We start from the raw sequence: 15,976 nt of genomic DNA on the forward strand, positions 1-15,976 counted from the left end.
AAATAGAGAGATCAGTAACTCAGATTCATGAACCAATTACTCTGGTTTTCTATTAACTTAGACTGATGGATTGGATCCTGCACAGAAGAGAAAGTTTCCTTAACCCAGTAACTCTCCAGGGCCATTCGGACTCTTACATCACTAATTTCCTTGTCTGAAGTACGAACGCTAAATGCAGACTTCTAAGGAAGCTTACTGGTAAGCAGAATAGACCAAATCCACAGGACGGTGAAGAAGAAGAAAGGAAGAAGAACCAACATAAGCAAACAAGTGACACAAACAAGAGATCAGCTGTACTAATACAGTTAACAAACAAGACACCATACAAAACTTACTATGTCGCCATGGATTTCTCCTGAAATGTTACAAAAGCCATTCCCAGTGGTTTATTATGAACAGTTTGTTCCTCTTTTGCGTATTCTTCTGTCAGTTTATTTGCAACTTTGGTATAATAATCTATAGCATCTTCCTGTTGGGAAATTGATGACTGTTACATCCAAGTAACAGATGGCTAGTATCTTAATTAAAATACAGCCTACACAAACCACAGTCCCTCTTCCTCCTACTACTTCCACAAATTACAAATCACATCACGATATGAAGGCAAACAAATAGGAAGTTTTTCTTTGTATTACAGCTTTTGCATTAAGATCACATTTCAAAAGTTTTGGGCAATTCCTTTTCCGTACTGTGCAAGAACATGAAAGATGAGCTACCTGCGATAAATTAATTTGCTGAAGCTCAAAAAGATGTCACACAAAAAGTATTCTTCTCTACTATTATAATGATCTACCTAGCCATAAATAAAAATGGACACAATCTCTTACCCTTTCACATCCTCTTATTTCACAACAGCAGAACTGACCACATGGCTTAGGGTTGATTTGGACTCGCTTGCCATACTTCTGATGTAGATGTTTATAGTAAGTCAGGCTTTTTTCTGCCTGTTTTCTGGACAAAAAAACCCATCCATAACACTTTCCAAGAGAAAAATAAATCAACAACAAGCTTAAGGAGAATATAATCCCCAAGAAAAAAAGTTATGTCAAGGACTAATAACATAAATTAGTCCTCAAAGATACCCACATACCTTATTTTGACTACATAATGCAACTTCTTTTCAAGCCCATAAGAGCATTAGACAGCCTAAGACTTGTAGCCAGGTTCCAGAAAAAAAACCAACAACAAMAAAAAAGTTATTCTAGTGTAGCCCAGAACACAACCTTTTTCCTGCCTGTGACTAGTATCTCTGGCCAAAGAAGCAGAGTCCCAGAGTTAGGAATTAAAGAGCTGGGTTTTCTGCTTTGCATTGCCTGATAAAAGCAAGCAAGTCAAAGCTTATCCTATGTAACATACAGGGTATCCTACCTACAAGAAATGTAGGTTAGATTTAGATTATGAACAAAGATACCTTTTTTTGAATAGATGAATAAGCCTGGCTACATCATAACATAGCTGGACCTCTAGCACRTTGCAGGTTGGATAAGCAGCCCTGAGAAGGAAGCAATAAACGAGAACAGTGAGAACAGAAGTTACAGTGAAGATGTTTCACAAGAGCATCACTGATGCCTGACTCACATCTCAGTCAAATATTTCATTTCTGAATGAAGCATCATAGAAGTGGAGACACTTCCATAGAGACACTTGCTGAAAATTGTTTTAATATGAGATGTGCAGCATTATTCACAAATAAAGGCCATGTGGTGCCAGGAATGAAAAGTGTGAATTTACAGCCACTTTCTTAGATTCTAACTTTAATATCAGCTAACTAGCTTTATTGAAATATGATATTTTCATTCTGGTCTCTATTTTGTAGGTCCAATACTACAATATGGATTTTAAACAATGCAAAAGCCAAAGACACTTCTGCTTCGGGCAGGTAAAACTGCTGGGACAGTTTTAAATCTCCTGTTCCTAAAGATACTACTCAAGCATGGAACTTACGTGAAATGGCCTTGTACGGTCTCTTCACTTGCATTTTTGGGAAGACCAGTTACAAATAATGTGCACTTAACCTGCAAGAGAAAAAGCACTCCAATTCTGAGGAACCACACCACTAATGAAAAAACAAGAATACGAGGTAAGCAGTAACACAGCACAAGCAGCAACACAGCACAAGCAGCTGTGTTGGGGGGTAGGGGGAGAGGAGGAGAGGAAATTCTGATTTTAATGGGAACTGCACCAATTTGAGATAGTACCACATTTATCCTCTATGTTGGTAATAGGACAACAAAATTTCACAAATTCCACCCTACATCTCTCCACCTCCTTTTTCACAATTCACTCAGTGCAGTTTTGCTTTCAGTGAATTCCTTCATACTTAACGTCAGATTCTAGCAAGAAAGAGGCATCTTAGCATTTGCCTTTTTATTATTATCCACTTTGAAACACGCTAAATGGTTTTACACCAAATACAAAAACTTACTATATCTTCCTCCTTGTACGTGACATACTTCATGTGATGTCTCATGAAGACAACAGTCAGAATCAGGTAAACAACAGCAAAAACCGTGTGCAGCCAGAGAAGATTGTTACTGTGGGACAAAACATGAATATGAGAAACAGGAAGAATTAGTTACCTAATTGATGCAAGTAACTATCAAAACGTTAAGCAGATAAGAACATCACTTTGAACCCAGATGGACAAAAAAAGGTAGTAAGTGGTAGATGGTTATGTCCAYGAAGATGCTTTGGACAGTGATCAAGGTTACCCATAACATTTTATCATAAACAAGTTACAGATCTTCAAAGACCACAGCTATTCTACAACATGGACAACTTCTAGGCAGCATTTGGCTTGCACCTTCTTATTCGTATGATCAATAGCACACTCCACACTATTTACCAAACAGTTTTTATTGATCTTACTAATTTCTGTGATGAGCACATAACTGAACTCTCCTTGAACACAATCTTTACCCAATTTGAACACAGCCTGAATACAGGGAGTAAAGTCTGCTTCTCCAGTAGCTCCTTTCACAAAGCTCACAAAAATTCTGCTCTGTGAACAGGTTTACAGTTTGTAAAGAGCATTAATAATCACAATTAACCTAAAATAAAGGAATTTGTTTTCCAGATTAAAAAAAAACTCCAAGTACATAGGAATCATTGTAAGGCTAAGAGAAAGAAAGTGCATTGGCAAAAACGCTAACTGGACTTAAGAGCGTGTATGGGTGTTTTTTTTGTTTTTTTGTTTTTTTTTTAAGATAAAGTAATACAACAGAATAATTGTACAACTTTGCAATTCAACTATGTTATAGACTTTAAGTCTCTCAGATGGGAGAGTCATGTACACACATAAATCTGATGCAAGAGAATTTAAGTCATCTGAGCTACACATTCTAGTAAAACTGCCAGCTTTATTTTGCTTTCTGAAGTATGGTTTATTTTAACGTGGAAAATTCTGAAAATAACACTGCTACATGAGCAGTTATTAGCCAAGAGAAACATGTGGTGTAAAAAAGTAAGAGCAGAGAGAGTAGAAGCCAAGTTTCTAGATTTCTTATCAGCACTGCAATTGCATAGCCTGAAGCAGAACATATCCCAGTTTCAGTTGATGAAGCATGAATAAGTAATTCCTACCCCATGAGGCATGCTGCAAGTATCAATTCATGTGTTTAGAGACTATGGCAGTAATCAGACAAAAGCATAGAAAATACTCTTCAAGATTTACTTACCCAGTTTGTAAATTTACTATAGTTGTTCTTCCAAAACTATAGGGATCTTTATCTGAGAAAAAAACAAAAAGCATCAGCATAATTAACTGCTGCAAAATTCATATGCAACCCATGAGAAAGCCAGATTTTATTTATTTTTTTAAAAGCTTGATATGCTTCTCGTTAAAGCTGATCATGGTCACCTTTAAAAAGATTCAGAATCAAAAGTAATGCTGGTCTATACTGTATTGCATTTTAAAGTTGGAATCCTCTCCCTCTGCCCCAAGATTATATCACTTACAACCCAACAAGAGAAATAACAGATTATTTAAAAAAAAATGAATATTAGATCTCTGCAGCATATTACCTTCCTCCTTCCAGTCTTCCTTCACATCCATTAACAACCTTGTTTAGGAACCAGGACCTATTTCGTTCACATTTTTATTCCATCTTCACTGGTTTCTTATCTCAGCTGTTCACTTAAACTACTTGAATTCAACATTGCCAAAACAGTATTGGTAACCTTACTAAGGTCAAGAGTGAGAAAGTTTATACACTGCTGTCTCTCTAAATTTCCAAGTATTAAAAAAAAAAAACCAAAACAAAAACAAACACACACACCGAAATGGAAAGTGAGTGAAAATTTAGTTTGTGAAGGTGGAAGAGCTATAGTGTATTTGGAAAGCTAAACCATCTTCCAGCATAAGCTGTTAAATCACATTACAAGCTGGGCCTGCCCAACAGAAAGAACCACAAATGTCGAAAAGTAACATATGGCAGGGGAGATGGGACAGGGAGAGACATCAAAGCTTCCTACTTTCTTTTCAGCTGTATCTCCTAGCACCACAAAATTTAATGCAGGAAATTAGAAGTTGTATCCTCCTGTTTCAGAAGGACAGGCATACTCTGCCATTTGAACTAGCAAAAGAATATCTACTGGAATCCAAGGGCCCGTTAACATGTCCAAGTGACATATCAAATTGTAGCTAGAGAAGGACAGTGCACACAAATACATGTGTATTACAAAATCATGTTTGATATAAAAATGCATGTAGTAACTACACCAGAAGAGCAAACAGTGCTCAGTAAGTTCTTCAAAGGCATTGGCATTTCTTTCTTTACTTTACAAAGAAGGTAAAGACAGCAATTGGGACTAAGGTTCTGTTAGGTTTGTTTCTGTAAAATTAAGGATGCTGGCTGAGAATACAGAGAGGGAAAGCAAGTTAGGTGAAATGACAAAAGGATCCTTTGAAAGGACACACACAAAAAAAAAAAGCAAAAAAAAAAGAAAACAGTGTTCTTAAAGAAGGCAGATTATTAATATAATCAGAGAATAGATATGAAAGATACCATAGGAGGAAAGTCAGAGATGGAAGTTCCCCAAAGAAACACTACTAAAGGCACAGGTCCAAACTATCCCACTACAGAGGAAGACTAAGAAATGTACTCAGAAAGCAAACTGGTAAGTTACAAGCTCTTTTAAGCACAGGTAGGAGTAAACAAAACTAAATCACATTATTAAGGATAACAGAAGAGAATAATCTCTAGGGACAAAAATCAGAGGTCAATATACAAAATAAGACGTAATTGTGGTATAAGAATGCAGCGGTATACTGGCAAGTACTCTGTTTGAGAGATCCTGGGAAAACTAAATTAATCACTGCTTTTTTCTACTGCTCTTCACCAAAATGTTCAACTGTGAATAACTGTAAACATGATCTTAACMAGACTGATAAATCCAGTTTATACCTGACTTATCAAAAAGAAAAAGCACAGATGAATAGATAGTCTTCAAGTGGCTAAAATCATATAACCTGTAGCTAGTGATGTCCCCCAGGGGTCAATACTGGTCCAGTATTGTTCAGCTTATTCATCAGTCACCTGGATGAAAGGACAGAGCGCACCCTCAGCAAGTTTGCTGATGATACCAAACTGGGAAGAGCGGCCAGAGGGCTGTGCTGCCATTCAGAGAGATCTGGACAGGCTGGAGAGGTGGGCGGAGAGGAACCTCATGAAGTTCAACAAAGGCAAGTGCAGGGTTCTGCACCTAGGGACAAATAACCCCATGCACCAGTACGGGCTGGGGGCTGACCTGCTGGAGAGCAGCTCTGCAGAGAAGGACCTGGGAGTCCTGGTGGACAACAAGTTGACCATGAGGCAGCAACGTGCCCTTGTGGCCAAGAAGGCCAGTGCTATCCTGGGTTGCATTAGGAAGAAAATTGCCAGCAGGTGGAAGGAGGTGATCCTCCCCCTCTACTCAGCCCTGGTGAGGCTGCATCTGGAGTCCTGTGTCCAGTTCTGGGCTCTGCAGCGCAAGAGAGACATAGAGCTACTGGAGCAAGTCCAGYGAAGGGCTACTAAGAAGATTAAAGGACTGGAGCATCTCTCCTATGAGGAAAGGCTGAGAGAGCTGGGCCTGTTCAGCCTGGAGAAGAGAAGGCTGAGGGGGGATCTTATCAATGTGTGTAAGTATCTGAAGGGAAGGTGCGAAGAGGATGGGGTCAGGCTCTTCTCAGTGGCGCCTAGCAACAGGACGAGAGGCAACGGGCACAAACTGAAACACAGACACTTCCATCTGAATATGAGGAAAAGCTTCTTTACTGTGAGGGTGACTGAGCACTGGAACAGGTTGCAGAGTCTCCTTCCTTGGAGATACTCAAAAGCCATCTGGACACAATCCTGGGCAATGATGCTCTAGGTGACCCTGCCTGAGCAGGGGGGTTGGACTAGATGATCTCCTGAGGTCCCYTCCAGCCTCAACCATTCTGTGATTACAAAGGAGAGAACAATTTGCTCTCCAATATGACAGGTCAAAAAGTAATGGGCTTAAGTTACAGCAAAAGAGATTCAGATTGGACATCAGGAAAAAATTTCTAAACTGTGAAGACAAAGTTTCCACACCTGACCTATGAAAATCAGTAACAACCTTAGAAGAATGCTTAGACAAACACCAGCCAAGAGGGCGTAGGTAAAGTTAATCCTGCTTTGAGCCTTCCAGGTCTGGTTTTCTATGACTACAAATATGTAGTCTGCCATCTTGTTTCTGATAACAGCTTTTGCCAGACACTTAAAGAATCCTTCCTGCTACTGTCAAACAAATGGTCACACAAAATTACATGCACTGGACTTAGAGGAAATGGGGAAGGGTTTTGGTTTTGGTTGTTGGCGGTATAAAAAAAAAAAAAAAAAAAAAGGATCTTGCAAAGTTTGTCATAACAAAAGAGATCCCCCAAACTTTTGCAATGATATAGAATAGTTGATTCTTCCAAGAATGTAAAATATTCTTACCAAGTAGATCACCTGACAGGTTGACAGGCAGTATGATACACACAGACAAAATGCTGACAGCAATCAGCAAACAAATGATGTGACGCTGGAAGGCAAGGTAATGTATGGCATCTTCACCACATCTGTCATGGATCTCATCATCACTGCATCATAGAAAAGCACACAGTCAGTCTGTGTAACTTGGGGTTTGGGTTGTTTTTTTAATACATTAATTTCTCAGCCTACCCAATGACTTCTCCACCAATTCCTATCAATGTTCAACACTATCACATTCTTTTGTAAATAAGTTGACCATTTTTCACTTTCAGAAATATATTTTCTTGCGTAATATCAACACACAAAAACATGAGGGAATTTAAGATAGAAACAAGTGATCAGAAAAACAAACATAAATACAAGTTCCTTTTATAAGCCTAGAAGCCAAAGTCATCTGCCATGACTTCCTGCTTTATGACAGTCACAAGATGTTAAATCCGGCTCTCAAACTTTAAGATCAGACTGTGACAGTGTTCACTCATCTCCATAACGGCTCCCCATGAGGAAAATAATGACATGATCACCTTACTCTTATGACCCTCAGTTAACAGAAGATATTAACAGATTTTGGAAAGAACTACCATCATCTATCCATTGTCAGCAGGACAGATCAGTAAAATATGAATTCTTGGAAAAGGAAGGAACTGAACATAGCAAAAATGGAGAAAGACAAGATAAATCCTCACCCCCTTTTTTTGTTTCAATGTGCACAGCTAGAGGTTGATTTTTATCTCTCTTGACTTAGAGAATCATGATTTTTAAAGAATCAACATCACATGTCTAATGCTCAGTTTCTGGAAAAGGATGGGGATGGACTTTCCCTACTTATCAAATTTCATCGCAAACTAAACCACCAGTTCTCCACAGAAATCCTTGCAGGAAAACCCTGATTCCTGCCCGGAGCACTACTAGCTTCAAACAGGGGAACACCCCACGGTACTCTTTGAAGGATATAAGCCTAGAACCTAGTTATTAGCTCAGAATCCATATAAATGCCACAGATTCGTTCTCATCCACACACTATTCCTAGGCCAGTAAATTCCTGGGTTGCTGACAGAAAGGTGATAGTATCCTGAATAAGTATTGTTATATACTCACCTTGCTTTTATATCTTTGGTCACCCCACTATCAGCCAACATACTAGGAGTACCTTCAGTTTTAACTGTTTGTATTTAATTCTATCTACTCTGGAAAAAAATTAACATCTTTGAGTGCAAAGCCTTTCTTTTTTTTAATAAAAAAATAAAAAGTGAAAAAAAGGAAAGAGCAAACCACAGCTTACTATTTCTGTTTCATATACTTACTGCATCCGAAAGGCAGCTGTCATCCAAGAACAAAATCCCTACAGATAAAGAAGCAAGTGTTAGGAGCTAAAGTACAAGAAATATTAGTCTCTAAATTGTACAATTAAGAGAAGTGTTTCTATTAACCACTTTTTCTAAATGATGATTTCAGAGCAACAAACTGCCAACTTGTTAGCTAAAACTTACAGAAAAATACTTAACACACTAAAACCCTTTTACAAGGTATTTCATAAGCCTATTTTTAGATAGCATTTAAGATTTCTTTGATTACTTGCATGTTTATTACTTTGGCTTCTTAAATGTCTAAAAGTGTGTCCAAATCCCATCTCCACTGAACAGAAGTCAAGATCAGAAAACTGATCTTAACAGATAGTTTTAGAGCAGAAAACGTGATTTTTTCCACAGAACCATTTCCAAAGACTCTCCAATTTCAAGGATAAGCTACACGAGAGTCTAATACAAATCAGCCAGTTGCAACGCAATCAAAAACAACACTGTGATGAAGTTAACAGAAAGGCTTTTTATCTAGGTTTACAAATCATTCTATGAAACTGTAGAGCAGAGTGTGTTTTTTGTTGAACGTTACAATATGGTCCAAAAAAACCCTCTCATGAAAGGCCTTGTAAGTGAATAATATCTAACCAAAAAGATGCATTTTTATTCCAGTTTTAATGATAAAGTTGCTTTAGGGCTTAAAAAAAAAAAGATGAAGACGACTGCACAAATATCAGAGCAATCCTGATCAAACACCAACATGCTTTTGATGCTCACACAACTATTTAGTTACAAGGCTAGATGTTAAATTCATGCATATATGAAACACAAAAACATACGCTGCCACCCTTGGACAGCTCTCTCATGGCTTCATTCTGAAGCTGCAACACAAAATGACAGAGACAGCATGAATTCAAAGACTTCAGAAAGACCATGGATGGATCCAATTAAAAGTTTGGCCAAAAATATATTTGCCACTCTTAACCAGTCTTAATATCAAGACTACCTGTCATTACTACTTGTCTCACACTTGGGTCGTTTCCTCGTCTTCATGAGGAAAATGTGCTATAAACACCAACTAGGTATTATTTGCAATGTGAACATAATGTAAATAACTTTTAGTTCAAAAAGTTAAGTACAAATTACTTACTATTCTTCSCCTTCTCCCCCATCCCAAACATTATTGTAAAATCTTTCTACTAATTGAAAAAAGTTAAAAACAACAGTGAGACAAGGTACTGATTTATGACAAGCATTAATTTGTCAGGCAACCAGGAGAGATTACCTAAAATGATGATTTTGATGAAAACACAGTACACAATTGCACTACTGATTTTTAAACTGAAAGACTGGTTTGTTGGGCTAGGTGGAATGGCAAATTATGGCAGCTTCTACAACATACTTTACAAAAAAATAAAAATAATTTAAAAACTTTACATAAAAAACATACCAAAACCCTGTAATACCTACACTGTCATATTCAAGCTCTTCAGGTACTGATGAAGATGTTGACAACCGGCTATACCTTGATTCACTAAAATACAGGAGAAGATGATTAAGTATTTTTAGTAACAGTTGCTGGAATTCCACAGAATTATTTCAGCTGTAACAATTCTGAAGTAACTAGAGAAAGTACTATAAAAACACATTTCCACTTATGAAGGCTGTAGTTTTCACATTGTAGCATAAGCTTAATTATAAAAACTCATGCTGTATCTTGTGTCGAAAAGGGAGATGTGAGCTCCTGAAGTACAAGAGCATATAACTGAACTAAAAATAAAACTGAAGCTTTATTGGGATATTAAACAGCAGTAACATTAGAGGAGGCAACATAGGTTTAGAAGCCTAGACAGGATAAGTTCTACAACATAGATTCCTGGTCAGATATTCCTCATTACAAGACGTTACCTCTTTTCCCTCCATCTCTCTTCCTTCATCTTACAGCCATTACTCAAGCCTCCTCTGCACAATTCAATCCCTTAATTCCAGGTTCCCACCCCAATCCAAATTCAGTCCTAGACCAAGACTAAAAACAATTAGAGACTCTGTAACACTCAGTAAAAATAGAAAAGTATGTTTTCAGTTTGTTGCTAAAAATAAACGTTGCAATGGCGATATGCCCACAGCTACAGGACAATAAATGCTAAAAATACAGTGTACATATAGATGTATCTAAGCTAATTTTGACCTAGCTGGCTCAGGTGACAATCCAGTGGGGACAATAACATAGGCTCCTATGTGCCTGAATGCTCAAGGATCTATATGCCCCGCACAGGTCTCTATAGTCCACATAGAAGCCTGTACCAGAGCATCTTCATTCTTGCTGTCTGAGCTACCTGGATTAAAGTTGTCTCTGTTATTGCCTACTTTTTTGCTTCAGCTACTTCTCACAATTGTACGTGGCTTCAATCTAAATACACACTTTGAACCCCTTTCTTTTGCTTAGTTGCAGATATTATATATGTCACACTACTAATACCAGCAAGAAGCTCACTGTTAAAGTTAACATCTGCTTCACAAAAGTAAACAGATTACTAGCTTTTAAACATCTTAAAATGTCATCTTGCAGAAATAATGCTAAAAATCAAAAGCTCAGTTGATCTATTACTAAAATCAGTGAGGGATTTTGGAAAGCTTTAACATGAGACTCTTTTTATTATTTTTAAGCCATTCAAAAAAAATTATTATGACACAATCCACACAGGGAGTTCTGGGAAGGTACTGGTCTTGAGCCCAGATAAGCACAACAGTTAATATCCTTCTGCCACAGAAACACACTGTAAACATGAACCTGTGGGCAAGTGAAATGTTAACAAACAACCTATTACCTTTTTTCCTGCCTCCACTTCCTGTGTCCACAACTGTAGAACTAAATTCATAACGACAACTGCAAACACACAGCTTTATTACTGACACTCCAAAGAGGAAGTTTGGGAACAGAAAACGTATTTCACACAAAATAGGAGGAGGACATTTTGAACAAATATATGCATGCGATTACAATCATATCTAATTCATACAAAATTCACTTAATTTAAGTCCTCTTTACTGCACTTATTTCCCAACTGGTTTCAACAAGTCAGTTTGATTGCACATCTTCTTACCTTTCAGTTTCTGACACGAGAGCAACACGGCCATAGTCCCAGAATCTCTTTCTTATAACGGAAAACACTAATATTAAAATCTAGAAAATAAAAATAAAGATCTTTTGACTATTTATTTTTCACTTCAGAACGACTATTGTTAGGTGTACAGGAACTGTCAAAACGATGTTGCCCTAACTCTGAAACCAACTTCACTTGTTAACAAACCCAATTATCACCTTGGCATAAACCAACCTGTACAGGACCAAAGGACCAGAACACCAGTTCTCCTGTTCTAATTTATAAAGAAGGAGAAATATATGTAAAAATATTTCTTAACTGAAAGTATATGAAGGTCTGTGACACACAGGAAAAGTAGCAAGCTGTAGTTGAGAGGAAACCCAAACTTTCATAAATKTACCTTTACTATTATTCATTACTCAATACCCAGAACTATGATGAAAGACTTGCAATGCATTTTTTTTTTCCAGTGATGTAACTAGCTGTAGGGAGTTCAACCTCCTTCTCAAGCATGAGAATTACTGTCATCCTTCCTACCATAAGTAATGTATTATTATAGCTCATAAAAAACAGAAAACAATTTTTGATCTCTTCCTTGTATTTTCACTTTTTGAAAGAGACTGAGAAAATAGGGGAAAAAATCCACGTATTTCATAGAAGTACTTGTTTTTTTGTTTTTTGTTTTTAAAAAGCAAGTTGTTCTGTACAAAACAGAACTAACAAGGCCAGTTTTCTATGCATCTGTAACAGAAATGCCCTTACCTCTTAGCCCCTCCTACATCCCTGTACCTGTTTGGCTGGAAAGTGCTGTTAGTGATGTAGCTTATTTGGAGCTATGCAAGTACTGACTGGCCAGCCAGAATATACATCAAGATTATCCAGCTAATTTCTGACTTTCACAGTGAATAAAGCATTTTTAGCCTTCCCCAAACAGGGAACATTAGTTTTGATCTTCCTCCTTTATCTGACCATTACATTTCATGCAACTTGGGTATTTCAAAGATATCAAGTTCTGTAGACTCGGACAACTTTGAAACTGCTTGAAATTGGTTCATGTATTCTACAGTTATTAGGAGGAACTGACAGACAAAATGGGCAAGCAATGCAATATATATAAACCTTACTTCCTTACAAAATCAGCCTAGAAATAATATTCAGCAACCCATCAACTGACAGTTATTAAAGAGATTGCAGTAAACATTATGTCATGAATACAGAAACACAGGAGTTGCCAAATAAGTTCAGTAAGCAGTACTTGAAAAAGAGAGAATATATTGCAGCTAACTCACTACCTAAAGCTGTTTGAAAGGAGGACTCAACAGAAAGGGGCTCAAAAGCACGGACTCAGTGCCTTAAAATTAAACCACAGCTATACAGCATACTACATACTCCAATTCAACAACAAAGAATACCACTACATAATTTTTTGGAACATTTTATTCATCCTCTAGGTTCCTACTGAACTACCAGCTCTGACCTCACACAGGTAATTTTAAGTTCCCCCACAGTGGCTTTCTAGAACTCAGCAATTACATGATTCCTTTGGTCTTGTTTTATTACCAGAAACCTCATTTACAAGGCCAATCTGCAGGTTTAATAGCTCTTTTTCTGGTGGCTTAAAACCACCTAGACCATATTCATGGAAATAACCATAAATTTTATTGCAGTGTCAGGTCCCTCTTGGAGCCTCTGGACCAACACTTAACTTTATTCCTCCTTTTGTCAGGACTCAGCTGATCACTGCATTATCTCCTCTACAGCTTCATGGAATCCAATTCGAAACACATGAAATGACAGATTTTCCATCTTTTACTTCCTCTTGCAAAACAACCAGGATGTTTTGCCTCTTGATAAGCAATTCAGCAATAGCTTTCCCTTCCTGAAAGAGTATCCAGTGCTTTAACTCAGTAAGGAAAAAATGTTCTTGCAGTTGAGACAAAACACAGAAATCTGAGCAACCACTACTAACTCCACCACTGACTTCGCATATAGACCCTACAGTCTCTCCACATCCAYGCATCCAACATACAGTGACACCGTCATTCCATGTCTATGTGAACCCTTATAATACTTGAAAAGTGGTCTGAAGTGCCCAGGATGGACTTATCACATTTATATTCTGAAGGTTCTGGGAAACATGAATCTCTACCTGATAACCAGAGAATTCTGGACAATCTAACATTTGAGAAGGCCAGAAGTATTTTCAGTGTAAGAAACAGAACTGGGCTTACAAAAAAACAGGTTACATCAAGCAGCAGGACAGTTGGGATTCCACCAAAAGTTACTCCTTGGAGCACCGTGCTGTCCTGGGCAGTGCTGTAGCAGTACGTCTCATTCGTTGAGTTGAAAGGTATACTTCTATTCCAGAAGTAGACCAGACGAGAATGTCCGACATCCAGAAAAAAGAAAGGGTTCATTTTGTCTTTTCCTTAAAAAARAAAAAAAAAAAAGAAAAAAAAAAGTGAAACAGCCACATGAACAGCCACCTCGTGTACATGAGATGTACAAACACTGCAAGTAGCAAATAATGCAGGAAGATTCAAAAAGGAAACTACCTCCTATGATAAACCATATTTGACAACCGCTCCCCTTCATTTGGGAAATATTCTGCAATAACTGACAGGCTCAGTTACTAATAATGTCCAAACGCAAATTCCAGACACCTAACCAACCACGTCCTCCTCTAAGAGCAGCTGAGGAAGGCTACAGAATACCCACATATAAACTTCCCTGTCTTCCAACTTATAACATTAAACTACTTACTTCAGTCTGGATTTTGATTCTAGGAATAACGTGGGTCATTAGATATTCCAACAAACGATAGCATTTTGAAGATATTGCCCCTAGTTCTTGAGCATGTGCGAACATACTAGTTTGTGAACTGTGAATACAAATTTCAAGCTCTTGACATTAACACATTTGATACTAAATCCACAGAAAAGAATTATGACACAAATATACATGCTTCTTTTTCTCTGTTCTTGCAATATTGTGTGATTTTCCTTTTTTAATAGGAGACTTTAACTGAAAGAGCAGCACAGTAATTACAGTGTAACATTAACACAAAAGAGCAAAAAATATTTCTAGTTTTCCAAGAGATCAGCCGTCTATCTGAGCAGATCAGCTGACTAAAATGAGGTAATTTAGTGACATACAAGATCTCACAAGATTCAGCTAGTGATACAAAGGTCCTTTTATCAGTGCAGGAAACTGCTCACTTATTTTGGGGCTTTCCACTTTACACATTTCTTTTCTTGGATCTTTTAAACTTGCTGGTTCTCAACCACTTGGGACAAAACTGTGTTTCATGGAGAACACACTTCTGATTGATAAATTGGTAAAGAAAGCATACCCCAGAAAACTCTGTCCCTTGAGAGCAAAGACTGTAGGGTCTCATCACAAGTCCAGGGACACTACCTGTGGAATATCATGCCTCTGTAAGAGGCCACCACATGCCTCTGCTGACAGCAGTACTCTGGATGCTGAAAGAGACAAGAATATGAATAATTATAAGATGTCATATTAAATAGCAAAAAAACATTATGGAGAACACTTCTCCATAATTTCTGCCATGAGTCTGTCCTTGCTTCCTAAGGAAGGAAGTTCAGCGATGACGCAAGGAAGTTAAAGCTATTTTTGAATGTACTTTGGAAACCTGCATCATAACAACTGCAGAGACTGCATGTGAAATTTTAAGTAACACGGGATCTCATCGGAGACCAATTTTCCAATTTTGAAGGCTATTATTTTTAAATAAGCAAGTTGCTAGGAAGATAAAAAACACGGCAACACCTCCCACAGGTGGAGTAGTGCTGCAGCAGCCAAAAGGAGACTGCAAGCGGCACTTTGCGACCTCTCCAGGGGACGCGAGCACCAGTACGTGCACCAGAAACGAGAGATCATCGCCCTTACTTCTGCCGTGACAGGCTGGCAGCGGCCGCAGAGCGGTGCGAGATCGGGGCTGGCAGGGCCAGCTTCCTCAAGCTTCCTTCCACATCGGCAGCCCCAGGGCTCGCAACTCATGCGAGGGAGGACACAGCCCCTTCGCTGCGGGCTCGCCTCCTGCCGCCTGAGGCCGGGCCAAACCCCCTCGGCCTGTGCCACCTCTCCCCGGAGCGGGGGGCAGGGAAGACCCCCGGGCGCGGAGAGCCCGAGGCCYCGCTGCGGCAGAGGCGCGGCAGCGCCGGGCCAGCCCCTACGCGGAGAGGGGCAGACGCGCGGAGGAAACGGCGGTGGCGGCGGCTCCCGGCGCCGGGCCCGCCCGCGCCCGCCCTCCCGGCGGCCGGACCTGCCCTGGCCGGGCCCGGCCAGGCCGAGCCCGTCTCACGCAGCCCCTGCCCGTCCCCACACGGAGCCGCCGAGCGGGAGGGGGGGCCCACCGGCAGCGCCCTCCCCTCCCCTCCCCTTCCCTTCCCCGGCTGCGAGGCTCCGAGCCCCTCCTGCCGCCCCCTTACCCGCACCGGCGCGGTCTCTCCCGCCACGCCCCGTGCCCACAGGGGCTTTGCGGCGGGCGCGGCGCAGTGCAACGTCCCAGCCCCGAGGTTGCGAGTTCGAGCAACAAGTCCCGCGAGCCGCGCATGCGTGCCCGGGCCGG

The 15,976-nt window shown here is 39.5% G+C and overlaps 1 protein-coding gene across 5 annotated transcripts in view; it reads right to left on the reverse strand.

Moving 5' to 3' along the window:
* Positions 1-15,931, reverse strand: part of TMEM63A (transmembrane protein 63A) — a 34,183-nt gene extending 18,252 nt beyond the window's left edge. For 2 of the 5 annotated variants that reach the window (XR_003252593.1, XM_026060431.1), the window contains exons 1-13: positions 15,837-15,931; positions 14,735-14,864; positions 13,614-13,810; positions 11,383-11,462; positions 9,749-9,812; positions 8,285-8,322; positions 6,945-7,087; positions 3,678-3,729; positions 2,426-2,534; positions 1,945-2,015; positions 1,412-1,492; positions 828-951; positions 336-469 (exon numbers count right to left, since the gene is read on the reverse strand). Coding sequence is in view for 4 of the 5 variants with exons in the window: in XM_026060431.1 (XP_025916216.1) it covers positions 336-469; positions 828-951; positions 1,412-1,492; positions 1,945-2,015; positions 2,426-2,534; positions 3,678-3,729; positions 6,945-7,087; positions 8,285-8,322; positions 9,749-9,812; positions 11,383-11,462; positions 13,614-13,799 (1,082 nt within the window). In the remaining variant the exon portion in view is untranslated. Of the gene's footprint in view, positions 1-335; positions 470-827; positions 952-1,411; positions 1,493-1,944; positions 2,016-2,425; positions 2,535-3,677; positions 3,730-6,944; positions 7,088-8,284; positions 8,323-9,748; positions 9,813-11,382; positions 11,463-13,613; positions 13,811-14,734; positions 14,865-15,294; positions 15,368-15,836 lie in introns of those variants that run through there. The other 3 variants (XM_026060433.1, XM_026060432.1, XM_026060435.1) reach the window with 3 other exon arrangements.
* Positions 15,932-15,976: the final 45 nt, after the last annotated feature.

The sequence above is a fragment of the Apteryx rowi genome, unplaced genomic scaffold (assembly GCF_003343035.1).
Source record: "Apteryx rowi isolate R43461 unplaced genomic scaffold, aptRow1 scaffold_169, whole genome shotgun sequence".
Taxonomy (NCBI): Eukaryota; Metazoa; Chordata; class Aves; order Apterygiformes; family Apterygidae; genus Apteryx; species Apteryx rowi.